The sequence below is a fragment of the Microtus ochrogaster genome, chromosome 10 (assembly GCF_000317375.1).
Source record: "Microtus ochrogaster isolate Prairie Vole_2 chromosome 10, MicOch1.0, whole genome shotgun sequence".
Classification (NCBI taxonomy): Eukaryota; Metazoa; Chordata; class Mammalia; order Rodentia; family Cricetidae; genus Microtus; species Microtus ochrogaster.
This window is the reverse complement of record NC_022016.1, coordinates 9245961-9263539: the sequence shown is the minus strand read 5'-3', so window position 1 is coordinate 9263539 and position 17579 is coordinate 9245961. Positions and strand designations below refer to the sequence as shown.

Below are 17579 nucleotides of genomic sequence, written 5' to 3'. Positions count from 1 at the left end.
TTATCCATTCTTTGGTCGAGGGCACATCAGACAGAGGTCTGATCTCCAAAATATACAAAGAACTCAAGAAATTGCTCATCAAAAGAACAAATAATCCAATTTAAAAAATGGAATACAGACCTAAACAGAGAACTCTCAACAGAAGAATCTAAAATGGCTGAAAGACTCTTAAGGAAATGTTCAACATTCTTAGTCATTAGAGAAATGTAAATCAAAACAACTCTGAGATTCCGTTTTACACCTGTAAGAATGGTCAAGATCAAAAACACTGATGACAACGTATGCTGGAGAGAGGTTGTGGGGAAAAGGGAACACTTCTGCATTGCTGGTGGGAATGCAAGCTGGTACAGCCCCTTTGGATGTCAGTGTAGCAATTTCTCAGAAAATTAGGAAACAACCTTCCTCAAGACCCAGTAATACCACTTTTGGGTATATATCCAAAGGATGCTCAATTATGCCACAAGGACATGTGCTCAACTATGTTCATAGCAGCATTGTTTGTCATAGCCAGAACCTGGAAACAGACTTATTTCTTTCTACTGTTCTCTGGGCCAGATTTTAGGCTGTTCAAATTACTGTGTTTACTCTTCCAACCTCTTCCATCCCATTAAACTCTGGGCAACTGTGATCGTGCTCTCAGAGAAAAGACCCATATATATTCAAAAATGATTAAGATTGAGTAACAATCCTGCAGATACTAAGATATAATACTTTTTAGGCCTCAGATAGTTTAGCAATAAGTTTATTTGTTTAGTGCATTTTAGATTTGACAGTGACCTGGGAGAAGAAAAATAGTTTTTATTAAATGGGAAATTTTTCACGTAGCCTTGAAAACTGAACGTTTGGAGAAATAGTAGCACAAAGTTGTGTGGTTGTGTTTATTTATTGTTTTCATTGAGCTATATATTTTTCTCTGCTCCTCTCCTATACATTCTTCCCTGTTCCCCTTCTACCCTTTCCTGTGATCCCCACTCTCCCAATTTACTCAGATCATCTTGTCTTTTTCTACTTCCCATGTAGATTGAATCCATGTATTTCTCTCTTAGGGTGCTCTTTGTTGCATGTCTGTCTAGGTCCAGGTAGCAGGTTGTTAGTTTAGCTTAGTCCATCCCTGAAAGTCTTGGCCTTAATTTAGCACAATTTCTAATTCATGGTATTACTTTGGTAATAATAGTGCATTCAAATAAATTAAGCTGGTGACAAATATTAAATCATGAATGTGTGTCTTTGGATTTGTACAATATATTAAGACTTGTAAGCCAAGAGCAAATTTAAGATGCTCTGTGTCACCAGTTGAGAATTAATTTTGTTTCTTGAGCAACTGTTTCTCCCTACCCACCATTTGGTAATCATTTGATTTGATGTCACTTGCTTACAGAGAAAGCAAATGAAAGAGATAGATTAGACATAATTGGTAAATGGCCCATCTCTTATCTGAAGGAAGAAGGTTGTGTGGTGAAGTAAAATGAACAAGGACATCAGAGAAAAACAAGCATAAGTGTGCCTTCTGCCTCAGCCACTTACTATAACTGTGGATTCAGGCAATTACTGTGGATCTTTAAGTTTCTGTTTTCCTATTAATGAACTTGGGCTTAAAAGCATATGAGAGCTAAATGTTAATTGAAGTAAAATGATCAACAAAGGTTGGCACATTATTGATAATAGTGAATGGTAACTTTTTATTGTAATTAATAATAATAATGTTGATTATGCGAGTAAGGTTTTTATTACTATGAAAATACCCTGGGAGAAGGGATTTAAAAGGAAGAAGGATTTATTTTCAGTCCCAGTTTCAGAGATTACATGATCAAGTGGCTACTGGTTTTGAGCCTGTGGTAAAACAAAATATGGTAGTGTTAAGTATGTGGCAGAGGAGGCAAAGATGCCTGGGATAAGACACAGTCTGCAAGATCACACCTCCAGTACCTATTTCCTCCAACTAGGCCCCACCTCTGAAATATTCTGAGCCTGTCTTAGTTGGGCTTTTATTGCTTTAAAGAGACACCATGACCATGGAAACTTTTACAAAGAAAACTTTTAATTGGAGTGACTTACCTACATTTTCTGAGGCTCTGTTATCATCATGATGAGACGCATAGTGACATGTAAGCAGATGTGGTACTGGGAGAATAGCTGAGAGTCCTCCACATTGCAGGAAACAGAAAGCTGACTGACAGTCATACTGAGGGAAGCTGAGCAAAAGGGACTTGGAAACCCATGCCCACAGTGACACACTTCCTCCAACAAGCTCACAACTCCTAATAGTGCCACTCCCATTGGGAGCATTTTCTTTTAAACCACCACAACCTTCAGTAATACCACAAGATGATTCATTCATCAATGGATAAATCTATTGATTAGGTCAGAGCCCTACTGACCTACTTACGATGAGTAGATCCATCAACTGAGGATCAAACTTACAACACCTGATCCTTCTGAGGGACATTTTATATCCATATTCAAACCATAACACTGACTTAGTTGTATGAGTCATTTATTGACAAGGTACTGTGGTTAAGGAAAGTTAAAATATGCTGTTAACTCAGATAAGTATAACCTTCGGTGGGTGACCTTATAACATGTAACTTAGAAATAAGAATCTTATAGAGAACCAAGGAAAAATCATCTGGAATAAGTTCATCAGAATGTTTCTGTGTATCTCAGAATGTAAAAGTTAATAATTCCTATTAACTAATGTTTGATAGAAGATAAAATGGAAACAATCAGTTTTAACCACTACTGACAGTGAGTAAACAGTTTAGAGGTAATTGCCACAAAATTTATATAAAACACATACATATATAATTTTTAATTATAAACTTTTACTGATGATATAAAAATATTGAATAAATAAGTTGTAAGGTATACCTGTACTTTTAATTGGAAAATTCAAATATTGTAAAAGCTACTCATCTTTAATTTTTAGGATAAATGAAATTTTTAGGAAAACTACTATGGTATTTTTGGAATGAATGTGACTACCATGTCTAGAAATATAAATAATTATGGTAATGTGAGATGTTTTGTATACGAGTTGCTTTTTTTTTTGGTTTTTCGAGACAGGGTTTCTCTGTGGCTTATACGTGTTGCTTTTATTGGTTAATGAATAAAGTTGTTTGGGCGAATGGCTTAGCAGAGTGAAGCCATGTGGGATATATCCAAACAGAGATACAGAGAGAGTAGACAGAGTCGAAGAGACACCAATGTAGCTGTTGAAGGTGACAGATGCTGGAACGTTACCAGTAGGCCACAACCTCGTGGTGATACATTGATTAATAGGAGTGGGTTAATTTAAGATATAAGAGTTACTTGATAAGAAAACTGAGCTAGTAGGCCAAACAGTGTTGTAATTAATATAGTTTCTGTGTGATTATTCGGGTCTGGGTGGCTGGGAAACAAATGAGTAGTCTCCAGTTACGTTATGGAGAACTAAAGGCAAATGTGAAGACGAACAAATAAAGAGCATTTTATAAAGCTGTAGTTAGTAAAACCATTTTTCTTCTACTGGCATACAGACAGATCAATTTAATAAGTTAAAAATTGATTTTGATGTTTAGAAATGTATAGTGTGTGTGTGTGTGTGTGTGTGTGTGTGTACATGTGTGTATGCTTTCATATGGGTCTACATGTATGTGGGTGTGTGCAAATATATGCAAGTGGGTGGGAGCCAGAGTCAACTTTGGGTGTTATTCCTCAAGCCATTTTCGTCATTTATTCAAATTAGGGGGCCTGCCTTGCTGTGCCTACCTGAGGGGGAAGGGAGTTCTGTCAGCAGCTGTTGTCCGGCCCACCCCATCTCACATGCCTCAAGACAGCAGTGTTTGTGTGTATGTAAAGCAAGCTGAGATCGTCTGCTTTATTGCACATGTGCAACCACTTAAATAGTGAAAGCCTATCAACTGTGATTGATTAACACATTATCTCAATTTGTGAGTGCTTATAATACCAGGTTCTCTATGTGGAGGAAGCCCATTAAAGGAATATATTTTGGGGTTTTTTGGTTTTGTTTTAATAAAGTATAATTTATGTTTTTCTTTTTGTGAATTTTATTTCTGTTGTTATATTTAAAAGCTTTTCATATAATACAAGGATTTGTCAAACCCAATCAAATTTTTCTTGGTTTTCTTCTGGTAGTGTTGTATTTTTTTTTACTGTTTCTTCTGATAAAAAATTCTGTAAGATATGAAGTTAGATCAAATTTTGGTCTTTTTTCTATGGAAACTTATGATAGTGTTAACTGTCAGCTTAACAAAATTTAGAATCATCTGAGAGATGAGTCTCTGAGCGTGCCTCTTAGAGATTTTTCTCACTGAGTTATTTAACATCGAAAGACCCACTCTGAATGAGGCAGAGAGAGCTGAGCAGCAAGCATGCGTTTGGTACTTTCTTCTGACTGTGAACACAGTGTGGATAGGTGGCTCAAGGTCTTGCTGCTGTACCTTCCCAACACTGATGGACTGTAAACTAGAACTTGGAGATTAAAAAAAAAAACTAAGATAAACCCCAACTGTTTAAAATCATTTGTTTTGATAAAAAAAAAGAAACATATCCTTTTTACATTCACTTGGCTTTTCTCTTTGTTAAAACTTGGTTGATATCTATGAAAAACTTGTTTGTGGCTTTGGGAGGGGTTGAAGTAAAGACACAAACCAATAAATAAATAAAATGTAAGGGCAGATAGAGTGATGTATTTGTACAAATAGTGTAATTGTACTAATGATACCTAATTCAAGACTTAAAATTGATAAAATAGTAAATTTTGCTGTATCTATTTTGCCACAATTGAAAAAAACTCTTAAAAAATAAAAATATCAAGGAACTAAGAAACCAGTAAATAAGAAAAATTATCCATCTAGTGACATAGTAACCTCTTTACATACTAACCAGTTTTGTATAAATATTTAGCCTTGGATGTTTCTAAAAATTATTCAACTATAATTTAATTTAACTTTAATTGTATTTTATAATATATTGTTATTATAAATATTAAATACCATGGTGGCTCACTTTCTACCATATACTATATTAAAAAATTATTTTGCAGAATTCTATAAGGTATCGCAATTAGTTTGTGTGTGTATATGTGTGATATATGTGTGGGCATGTGTATCATGGTATATCTGTGAGGTCAGAGGACAATGTTGTGTCAGTTCTCTCAATTCTCTCCTTTCAGCTTCATATGGATTCTGGGTATTGAACTCGGTTTCCGTCTTGCTAGCTAGTCAGTGTATAAGGTGTCTTTTGAGAAAACTAATATAAAAACAAACCAAGAGGGGCTGGAGAGATGGCTCAGAGGTTAAGAGCATTGCCTGCTCTTCCAAAGGTCCTGAGTTCAATTCCCAGCAACTACATGGTGGCTCACAACCATCTGTAATGAGGTCTGGTGCCCTCTTCTGGCCTGCAGGCATACACACAGACAGAATATTGTATACATAATAAATAAATAAATAAATAAATAAATAAATAAATAAATAAATAAATAAACCAAGAAAGTATAATTACAACACTTCTGTCCTCCAAGCCCTCCCCAACACCCTTCATTTTTGAGATAGGATCTCACTATATAACTGTCCTGAAATTTGCAATATAGAACAGTCTGACCTCAGACTCTCATAGATTCTCCTGCTTCTGCCTGTTGTGTGCTACCTCAATCTGTCCTCTCTGTTTCCCCTCCTTCCTTCCTTCTTTCTTTCCTTCCTTCCTTCATTCTTTTCTTTCTTTTTTTTTGTACAGGTTTTTGCCATGTAGCTCAGAATGAACTGAAATTTGTGATGTTTCTGTCTTGATCTCCTTAGTGCTGGTAATTCAAGAATACTAGCCTTGCTAAGCAAACAGTGACTTATTGAATAGATGGAGTCTAGTTAGGTATCTGTCGCCAGAAAAGGAAAATAGCTCTAAAAATGTTGTTATTCACGTTGCTGGGAATGGAGCCCATATGTGGTAGACAAGTGCTATACTGCTGAATTATATCCTCGGCCCTGAAGCCATTTCATGTAACTGACTGTGATGAACGTATCTTATTTAGGCCACTGGGTATCGGATGTCTATTGCAGTGTGACAGCAAATTACAAACCTCAGGGTCATAAACCAACATTAGTGATTTATTTCTGTTTCTGGATGATTCTGTTGATTTCTTCTGGACTTACTCATTATTTTAGTTTGCTTTTCTGTTCCAATGATAAAACACTGATCAACAGGAGCTTAAGGGAAGAAATAGTTGGTTTTATTTTACAATTTCCAGGTCACAATGATTCCCAGGTCATTGAGGGAAGTCAGGACAGGAGTTCAAGCAGGAACTTGGAGGCAGGGACTGAATCAGGGAACATGGAGGAGTGTGAATTACCAGTTTACTTGTGTTCTGCTTCAGTGATTTGCTAAAATGCTTTTCTTATATAGCCCAAGCCCTCCTGCCTATGGATGATTTTGCTCACAATGGTCTTCTTATATCAATTAGAAATTAACAAGTGGCCCACAAGTATGCTCACAGGACAATCTGATCAAAACATTTTCTCAATTGAGGTTCTCTAGTCCCAAATGACTAATCTGTGTCTAGGTGACAAACCAGTATTGTTTGTCAACCCATGTTGTTGAATTGGTGCATTAATTAGATCTAGAGAATGTAAGATGGTCTTATTCATGCTTGGTGCCCCACTAGGGACATGTGGATAGCCATTTTTTCTATCCATAGAATTTATTTTAAAAGTCTTTTAAATTAGATTTATTTATTTTACTTCATATGTAAGTGTTTTGCCTGTATGTGTTTGTACGTGTGTGTGTGTGTGTGTGTGTGTGTGTGTGTGTGAGAGAGAGAGAGAGAGAGAGAGAGAGAGAGAGAGGAGAGAGATTGGTGCCTGCAGAGGTCAGAAGAAGAATCAGATCCCCAGGAACTGTAGTTAGCAATGATTGTGAACTACCCTGTGGGTGCTATGAATTGAACCTAGCTCCTCTGCCAGAGCAACAAGTGCTCTTAACTGTTCAGCCATCTCTCTAGCCCCATCTGTAGAATTTCTTCTTATTACTTCTCCTTCTTCTTTCTTCTTCTTCTTTTAGTCTTTCAAAACTGTTTCTTTGTGTAGCTTTGGTTGTCCTATAACTTGCTCTGCAGACCATGCTGTCCTCAACTCACAGAGATCCCCTCTGCCTCCCGGGTGCTGGAATTAAAGGTGTGCACCACCACGGCCCAAAGAATTTCTTATTGTATAGTTTTTGTTTGTTTGTTTGTTTTTGTTGTTGTTGTTTTTTTAGCTCAGGTTTCTCTGTGGCAACTGGGTCCAAAACTAATGAAGGCAGAAGATGTAAGGTACTCTGAGACCAGGTTTGGAACTGTCACCTCACTTATGCCACATTGATAAGACCAAATCTTCTGATGAGAACATCACAGTGCAAGGAGGTATAGACACAGGCAAAATTCATTGGGAAACATTATTATAAGGATCTTCAGTGACAGGCACACAAGCAAAAGGATAGGAATTAGCATGGTAAGTTCTCAGTGAATACTCAGAGTTGTTAGAGACTTAAGTGGAGAAAGGGCCCAGAAAGGAAAGAGAAGGTATGAGAGTGTAGCTTAGTGATGGATCACATCCTTAGATGTGTGAGGCTCTGGGTTCAATAGCCCTACCTCTCCTCTCCGCCCCTCCCCCCAAAAAAGAAGAAGTAATCAAAGATTAAAGTGGTAAGTGGCTTAGGAAGGCTGGTATTTTGTATCCTTAATTTTTGAGAGAGTATTTTCAGTAGTTCAGAAAAAGATTACAGACTATTAAAGAAAAACCACATGGTAAAAAAAATCTTTCATTTTGGGAACTTTATTTGGAAGATGAATGGTTGTTATATGGGACAGAAGGTTAAGGCAAATATATCTTAGACTCTCAGAGCATGTATCTGAAGGCTGATTTGTAAAAAGTGAAAGACTGAATAGGTGTAAATGGAGACGAGTGAAGAGAGGAGAGAATCATGAAAAGAGCTGGGAGAAGGGGTGGCAGAGAGCACAGTTGCAAAGACCAATTAGTTCATCTGGAAGGAGCTGGACCGTCTGAAACTGGAAAGTTAAGTGGTTGTACAAATGGAGGAAAAGAAACATTCTGTGTCCATGAAACTGGAAATAAAATCATTTTTATTTTGTAAAGAAAAGTATTTTCAGAAAGTCTTAGTTAGTACATGTAACCATAGATAATTTGACCTTTTATTTACCCATTTTTATGGTGAATGGTGAGAATCAGACTCATCATTTAAGACTCATCAAAGAGCACAGAGCTAGCAAATGAGTCCTAAAGTATAACGTTAAGTGGTTATGGCTTTGTCGAATAGTATTTCTTTATTTCTTTGGTTCTAGTTAGTTATATGATTTATTTCTTCTTCTGAGTATCAGATTTCTCACTCAAGATTCCTATATCCCCAGATTGTAGTAGATAACAAGGGAGGCCATTCATGCTGTTTCTAATGTTATATATGATATATGTAGCACATATTAAATGACTGATGATATCATTTTCATACACGTAGTAAAAGCTAGCTGTTACCTTCTTGGACTCTATCATCTTGTCCTATTAATTAGATGAATTGCCCTTGAATTGTGGAATTCTGGCAGGGATAAGCTACACTAACAATATAGCCTTCGCTGTGAGACAGAAAATTTTGTGCAAAATGTCTGCACCTTTATTCTCAAATGTCTACATTAAAATAAATTAAATGCTTCCCTGTAGAAAATTGTGTTTGGGAAGTTTTGTGGATACATTTTTATTTTTAAGAGTTAATTTTAGAGCTTTGCTTTACAAGCAGTGACTTTTAAATATTTATGACCCTAACCTAGCATATCATAAACATGAATATCAATGCTATGTTCGAGTAAGACCCTTTATGAAAGTAAAAAACAGTAGATTTCTCCTTTTCCTTAGAGTGAAGCCTTTCCAAGATTCCTTTTCTCCAAATATGCTAAAAATGACACAGTCCTGGGTGGGATGGGGGTAAGGGGAGATGGGGAGAGAAAAGTGAGAAGGGGAGGATGGGGGGAACTTGGGGAAACAGGAGGATTGGGAAAAAGGAAGGTTGGACAGGGGAGCACAGAACCATAATTCTTAGTTAAGGGAGCCACCTTAGGGTTGGCAAGAGACTTGACCCTAGGGTGGCTCCCAGGAGCCCATGGTGATGTCCCCAGTTAGTTCCTTGGGCAGCTGAGGATAGGGAACTTGAAATGACCCTATCCTATAGCAATACTGACGAATATCTTGCATACCACCATAGAACCTTCATCTGGTGATGGATGGAGATATAGACAGAGACCCACACTGGAGCACTGGTCTGAGCTCCCAAGGTCCCAATGAGGAGCGGAAGGAGAGAGAAGATGAGCAAGGAAGTCAGGACCACGAGGGGCGCACCCACCCACTGAGACAATGGGGCTGATCTATTGGGAGCTGACCAAGGCCAGCTGGACTGAGACTGAAAAGCATGGGATAAAACTGGACTCTCTGAACATGGCGAACAATGAGGGCTGATGAGAAGCCAAGGACAATGGCACGGGGTTTTGACCCTTCTTCATGTTCTGGCTTTGTGGGAGCCTAGCCAGTTTGGATGTTCACCTTCCTAGACATGGACGGAGGGGGGCGGACCTTGGACTTCCACAGGACAGGGAACCCTGACTGCTCTATGGACTGGAGAGGGAGGGGGAGAGGAGTTTGGGGGAGGGGGAGAACAGGGGAGGCTGGGAGGAGGCGGATTCTTTTTTTTTTCCTTTTCCCAATAAAAAATAAATAAAAAAATTAAAAAATAAAAAAAATTACATTTTGAACATTAGGAAATCAGGCCCGTGGTCAACATATTTTTCTAGTTTTTTGTTTGTTTGTTTGTTTGGTTTGGTTTTCAAGAGAAGCTTTCTCAGTTGCTTTAGAACCTGTCCTGGAACTAGCTCTTGCAGAAGAGGCTAGCCTTGAACTCACAGGGATCCTCCTGCTTCTGCCTCCTAAGTGCTGGGTTTAAAAGCCTGCGCCGCTGCCACCCAGCATTTTTAAGAATCACTTGACGTGGCCTGAATCAACGAAGAACACAAAAGGCGCCCCTGCCCTAGACTTTTAGGTCTGTGGGGGCCACAAGCATCCAGGAGCTGACCTGCTGTCTCTGATGCCAGGCGATCAGATACCATCATTCTAAGTACTGCCAGCGGTCTCTAGGTCCTGGAATAGGGGAGAGGAGAAGCAACAGCTAAGCACCATTCCTTATGACTGGGGTGGGCAGTATTCATCCAAGTCCCACCTGTGACCCAAATGAAAGCCCATTTGCTAGGTGGTTGGACCCCATAGTGGTGAGAGAGTACAGGATACAGACGTAGAAGAGAGGGAGAGGTAGAATGTTTGTGGGCTGGGGAGAGAGGTGGATCCAGAAAGGTGCCAGTGGTGAGAAACAGACTGACATGAATGGCTAGTTGGCCACCCAGTCCAGGGAGATGTCTGGGCCAGGACTATGACCTTATTTAAATAATAATAGGTTTGCTGCTTTTTTGTTTTGTTTTGTTTTTCAAGACAGGTATAGTTCTTTTGCCTCTGTAAAGGGCTAACACACTATTGTACAAAGTTAATTGAGCTTTTGGACATCACCATTAGTTCTAAGATTTATAACATTCAGAAAGAACTTTTAAAGACAGCATAGGGAGAGGGCACACATTGGCTAGGATGTGCTAGTAGTGTTAGAACACAGACATGCGCACACCTATCATTTTTGTTTTATTTTTGTTTTTGTATGCTTAATTTTTGAGATAAGGACTCAGATATTTCAGGTTAGCACTAAACTTACTATATAGCCAGGATTAGCCTTGAACTCCTCATCACCTTGCTTCTGCTTCCCAGCTACAAATACAAAAAGCACTGAAAGTTCTCTATATAATTGACCTCTGTGTATGTGATACTGGGGATTTAACCAAGGACCTTATGAACTCTAGGCAAAATCCCCTTTCATGAGCTATATCATCCCTACCCTTTTTACTATTTTGAGATAAGGTCTCATTAAATTGTCCAGATTGGCCTCAGACTCATAATTCTCCTGTCTCAGCCTGTAAAACAGCTTGGATTGTAGGAATATGGCACAACTCCCAACTGAACAAAAACACAGATTATGAAAGTTAGAGAAACAAAAAATTTCCCAGTATGTACAAGGCTCCCAAGAAGTCAGTTATACATTAATGAAGATAATGCCCTTCCAGAATAGGTGTTTGCATATGAAAAAGACACTTAAGAGAACTTGCAAGAAAAATCTTCCCTGAAAGCCAAGGTGGCTTCATTTATTGATCTTTAGTGGAGGGACTCTTGAAGAAATGTGCTCATGGGGGTATAGATTCAATGACTCCTATGATATTTTACATTAAAATCATTTCATAAATTTAAGTTCTCAGGAGAACTACTGTCTTTCTCTGGGTCTTCACATTTCTATTCTCAAACACTAAAGCAGGGCTGGAGAGGTGGCTCAGGGGTTGGAGGCACTTGCAGAGGATCCAGGTTTGGGTCCCAGCACCCACATGATGGTTTACAACTATCTGTAACTTCAGAGCCACGGGCATCCATGTGGTATGCAGACAAAAACCTGTACATATGAGTTAAGCATTAAAAACAAAACAAACAAACAATCAAAAACCTTAAAGCCATTTAGTACCAGATTTTAGGGTTTTCTCAGGGTTCAAATCACTTTATTACATTATTCTTCAGAACCCAGGCAACAAAATGTTGCCCAATATTGTAGTCAGTCTGTGAGCATTTATTTTACATCACTCCTTCTAATTATATCTTTATAGAGTTTTCCCCTAGGATTTCAAGGCTTTGGAAGATATACGCTTGATAAACAGTATTCCATATTCACTCCTAGGAAACTGAATGAGCTTTGCATACTGTCTGTGATGAGCTTCTATTATTTCATCTCCATTAGTGGCTGTATTGGTGCCTTACTATTAATCATACCATAGCCCCTTTGTGTTACTCTGATGTCTATGATTACAACTTATTAAAAGTCAGTACTTACTCTGTTGCCTTGGGCTACATGTCCTTCCTATTATTTTATCAACTGAAATTTACTTTTTTCATTTTTGTAGAGCTTTCCATTAAGGGGATTTACTATTTCTGCATTAATGCCTATAGTTCCACATGAATGTGTAGAATTGTAAAAGATCTGAGATTTTTCTTACAAGTTATTAAATTACCTTGACATAATATAATGAATACTCACAGTGTTTCATATTTATTGCGATTGCTCATCTTTCCTTTGATGTGCATAATTTTTATTTGTGGACCATCTCTGAGATAGAGGCCAAAATTCTGAGCTATAATTTAAAAGCACATATACCCTCTCACATTCATCCTAGCTTCCTGTCCTTGCTTATGTTTGTGAGATTTTTGTGATATTACATCATTTTATCTTTTCTATTATTGGATCCGTCTTTTTGGCTCAAATATTTGTCACTTACTCTGTTACTGTTAGTATGGCCTAACACCGTAATACTAAGTGTATCTAATCAATACATATTGTTTTCATTCTCCTTGAAAATTCTGTTGTAAATTCTTTTATTTTCATCGCTATATCATGGACATATTTATCAGTACTGCACATAACCCATTATATATAGACAATTATAACAGTGCTAATTCTGTTTTCCAGACATTGTCCAAAAAATGATCTTTCCCATAGGGCATAGCAAAACTGTGAATCTAACATCTGAACTACATTTGTATATTTTGTGTGGTATCACCTTCCACTGTTTTCCTACTCTTACTTCAGTTATTACAATACTTCAGGCCCTATTTGGAACTATAATACAAATGCTATTATTCTACACTGTATACAGATGAAAAAAAAAAGAAAGAATAACTTACTTAAGACTATACAGTTAGGAGGTAAGAAGGCAGAATTTTAAACCTCAGCTCACCACCTCTTGCCCGTCTTTCTAAATTTCTTTCATATGAGAGTTACAGGAAATATGTAGTATTTTGTTTCACAGTAATAAAATAAAATTTAGCTTTTTGTTGAATTTTATTGTATGAGAGAACCTTCAAGAATGTAGCAGAAAATGAACAAAGATTCAGAGATAGGCTCAATGAGTATTTTTAGGGAATAATGAAAACATTTAATTTTCTCCATAGAAATAATAAGTAACCAGTTATCTTGACATCCAAGGTTTATCCACTAGAACTCTACTAAAGAAATATTTTGTTTTAAAAATATATACATTTTTAGATTAATTAGATTTTTTAAAAAATACTACTAATTGGAGATGGAGATAATAACTCAGTAGTTTAGAGTACTAGCTGCTCTTCAGAATTCCAGATTTGATTCCTTGCACCCACATGAAGGCTCACACCTGTCTCAAATTCCAACCCCAGGGGATCTAAACTCTTTTGGCCTCAGCAGGCACCAGGCATATGTGTGGTCCACAAACACACATGCATACAATACACCCATACACATAAAATAATATAACAAAAAGACATGTTCTAAAAAGTAAATAAGATACTGCTGATTGTATATAATCTGTTGAGAGTACTGATTTATTTTTAATAAATACTTTATTAGTAAAGGAATAATAAAATTTTCAGTGATTCTTGTAAGGCCTCTTCACCTTCTTTTTCCTTGAGACATTTTTGTCCAGTCCAGCATTATTTGTTTAGCATGTAATGAAATTTGATCTAGCAAGAAGTGTTAGATGTATGTTGAATTTCTGCCAAATTCCAGAAGAAAGATGTTATTTTGTTTGGGCCAATTTTTGTCCAGCAGAGGTCTTGTCATGACAGGTTTACAAACTACTGAATGTGGTTTCTTTATATTCAAAAAAGACTGCCCACATATCCAAAATATGAGACACAGAGAGAGAGTACTGTAGCTTGCATTCAGGGCCTTACACATGCTAGAAAAATGTTCCACTAGTTTACAATCCCCAGGCCAAATATAAGAATCCTGATTTTGTGATAAAGCTGATTCCTTTCCCTAATATTGGGACTAAAGATGTTAGATCTCTCCATTAGATTTTATAGTTCGACGTTCATGCTTGAAATATACAAAAAAAAATTATCCACTAGTATATTCATTACCTTTACAGATTCAAAGGAAAAGGTAAGAAATGAACTGATATCAAAGTATAGGAAGAGAAAAAGCATGAGGGGTGGTTGGCCTAATGGGGATTTTATGTGGAATCCTTTGTTTTTACTTGTATGGATATGCTATTTTTTAAAACTTATTTCTCTTTCTACAATACACCCTTATAAACACCCTTACTATGTAAGACTCTGGATTTACTGCTATCTGGTAATTTTTTATATGATAAATAATAATGTTAATTAAGATTAGTTAACTAATGTTAAGTTAAAGTTTTGTCATTGCAATGCCATTTTTATAGTGCCTTAATTATTCACAAATATAATTTTTCTCTCACCCAGTTTATCCCTATTTGTGAATGAAAGAAACTGGTCTATAGGATATACACAACATTTTATTTTTTTCCTAAAATTCATTTAAAGGGCATCTTTTACAAAAACAAGCTTGCAAAGTCCTTTGTTAATACTGTATTAAGCTCTGTTAAAAAATACTTTGCCTTTGCTAAAATGAGTAGAAATACTAGCAAAAACTTGCAAACAAATATTTGCAATAGAAGGCTAAAACTAGGGACTTCTAAGTCATTTACATCCAAAAAACTGTTTGAAATATACCTAAGAAAATGTTTATTTTCTAATAATTTAACTTAGAAAAGATATTTGATTTGTGATTGATTTCTCATCAGGGTGAACTTGTACTTCCTTCTCTGGGCTTATTGTTCACTTCCCTTACCACTGAGTTTTAATCCTCCATTTCTTCCTAGTCGGAACATTGAATTTCTGATTCCAGCTGTGACACAGTTTTATGTGACCTTGTATAGCTTACTGGAGTTAGTCACCAGAGCCTTATGTCTTTGCTGCTCACAGGAGAGTTATTTATGATTTAACATGTTGTCATTTCCAGCATGTACTCTGAGAGTCATGTAAATAAGCCTGCTTTGAAAGGCTTTAGTTCAGAAGCACACATGCGCAAACACATACACACACACACACACACACACACACACACACATACACACAGGTTTAGGGTAAGGAAGTAGACAATGAAGACTACTGAAAAGCAAATTGAGAATGTCAGTTTTATAATTATGAACTATACACATGTTTTGTAATCTGCTGTATACATTGCTCAATTTAAATAAACTGAATAATATGGGAAGTTAAAACTAGACTTGATTTTATTTGGCCTTACAAATTTGTCACAATTGTGTATTAACAAAAATGAAGGATTAATAATGGCTCCCTTCTCTTTTCAGAGTATATGTGTAACTGTTCTGAGGTTGGAAGCTTGGATGTGAAGCACTGCAACCAGACATCAGGGCAGTGTGAGTGTCGTCCAGGTTATCAGGGACTTCACTGTGAAACCTGCAAAGAGGGCTTTTACCTGAATCACACTGTTGGTCTCTGCCTGCCGTGTCACTGCAGTCCACATGGATCTCTTAGCATTCTCTGCAACAGGTAAGCAGCAGAGGGTGGAGGTGAAATTCATTGTATTTTAGTAAGGAAAAAATGTACTGGGGAGCTAGGAGGAATCAGAGGAAAAGAGCAGGGGATAGGAATGGCTAAGATTACGTGTGTGTGTGTGTGTGTGTGTGTGTGCACATGTGTGTGTACATGCGCACACGCACACACACACACACACACATATAGATATAAAAGAATAAAACACAAAGGTTTCCACTGTGGAGAATCAGTCATTTAATTAATGGGGAAAGTAACTGTGTCATAGATTTATAAAATTTCATATACACTAATTCTATCACTTTGTATATTATATTTCATATCATAATTATAAAACATTCTTTTTCTGCTTTAGTTGATTAAGAGGACTTGGGCTTTGTAATGGTTTTTCTAAGTTTCCTGGAAAAAAATCAGCGAAGGATTCTGTTTACTGGAGGGAGTTCCTTTCAGGCATTTTTAGTGGAATATTCTTGTTGTAGTTATTAAAATGTGGCTGTATATTAAGGTAATGTATTCTTGATTTACTTTTTCTGTTATCAAGAGTCTCAAATTTGTGTGCACTATTTATTGTTGATGTTTTTGTTTTCTTATTGTGGGGAGGGGTGCCATTGCACTTGTGTGGAAGTCAGATCTCTATTTGTATAGGTCCTAGAAATTGAACTCAAGGCATTAGGCTTAGTGGAAAGCACCTCTACCCACTAGGCCATCTCAGCAATCATACATCTATTTTTTAATAAGTGGATAATAAACTTCATTCTTGTGGGGGAGATGGGTGTGGGAGAGATACTAAATTAAATTATTTTCTATTAGGAGGTGACTTAATCTTATGGTCCATGTTCTTTGACATTTGCTTTGTACTACATGAAAGTAGTTATTCTTTGACCTTGTATGAGTGAATACCTGGTGTTTTGTGAACCTCAAGCTAAGAAGCTGAAGAGCCAGTGTTTCACAGTGACAAGAGCATAAACTTTAGAGTTAATGTAGTCTGAATATGGACCCAGTATCTGGAGCCATTTCTGAACTGCACTGTGCTGTGGGCAGCTCCACTTATCTCAGTGACTCAGCTTCTTCTCAAGGCTGCTATAGAGCGAAATGAGTTTGTGCATATAAATTGTTTAGCATATACAAATCAAAAAATTTATACTTCATTTCAAAGGAATATTGTTGAATTAATTGAGGATTTTTTAAAATAATACTTTAATTGAATCTTTGAGAATTTCATATGTGCATACAATGTATATTATTATATTTATACCATACTCCTTATGATGAATTTTAAAACAATTTTATAGCTCCATGATTTAAAATATGCTTTAGAGTTTACCAATGTATATTTTAGGTGCTTTATAAACCATTGTGTTATTATATAATGTGCTTATATTAAAATATAGAAATAAATTTGACTGAAAACTTTATATTTTGAAATGCAACAATAATGAATGTTTATGATATTCAGTATCTTCAAAGTTAATGTTGTCTTAATCCTTATAGTAACTTTTTATATGTAGGTTAGTAGGTCACAAAGATATTAAATGACAGAATAAGAATTCCAAATTAGACCTTTTAAGTCCAAGTCTTGGCTTTACCACCATGCCTCATGCCACCTATAATGAAAAGATTGATACTCTGGTTTTTGAGATTGAGGCTATAGTACTTTTTTAAAAGACAAACAAACAAACAAACAAAAACAACAAACATCTGTGTAGCCCTGGATGACTTGGAACTCTTAAACCAGGCTCTTCTCAAACTAATGGAGATATGGCTGCCTCTGCTGCCTCTGTTTCTGTCACTTCTGCTTCTGCTTCTCAAGTGTTGGGATTAAAATTGTGCACCACAATGCCTGCACATTTAAAAATTTCTTACTATACCCCCAAATACATGCCCACACAAGCCATAATTTAGAAACTCCTCACTTGGGGGCTGGAGAGATGGCTCAGTGGTTAGGAGCATTGCCTGCTCTTGCAAAGGTCCCAGCAACCACATGGTGGCTCACACCCATCTGTAAAGAGGTCTGGCGCCCTCTTCTGGCCTTCAGGCATACACACAGACAGAATATTGTATACA

At 36.8% G+C, this 17579-nt stretch overlaps 1 protein-coding gene across 1 annotated transcript in view; it reads left to right on the top strand.

The window, feature by feature from the left end:
- Nucleotides 1–17579, top strand: part of Megf9 (multiple EGF like domains 9) — a gene marked incomplete at its 3' end in the record, with an annotated part of 109523 nt that overhangs the window by 33605 nt on the left and 58339 nt on the right. Inside the window, exon 2 of the mRNA XM_026781999.1 lies at nt 15311–15512. Coding sequence (XP_026637800.1) covers nt 15311–15512 — 202 coding nt within the window. The remainder of the gene's footprint in view (nt 1–15310; nt 15513–17579) is intronic.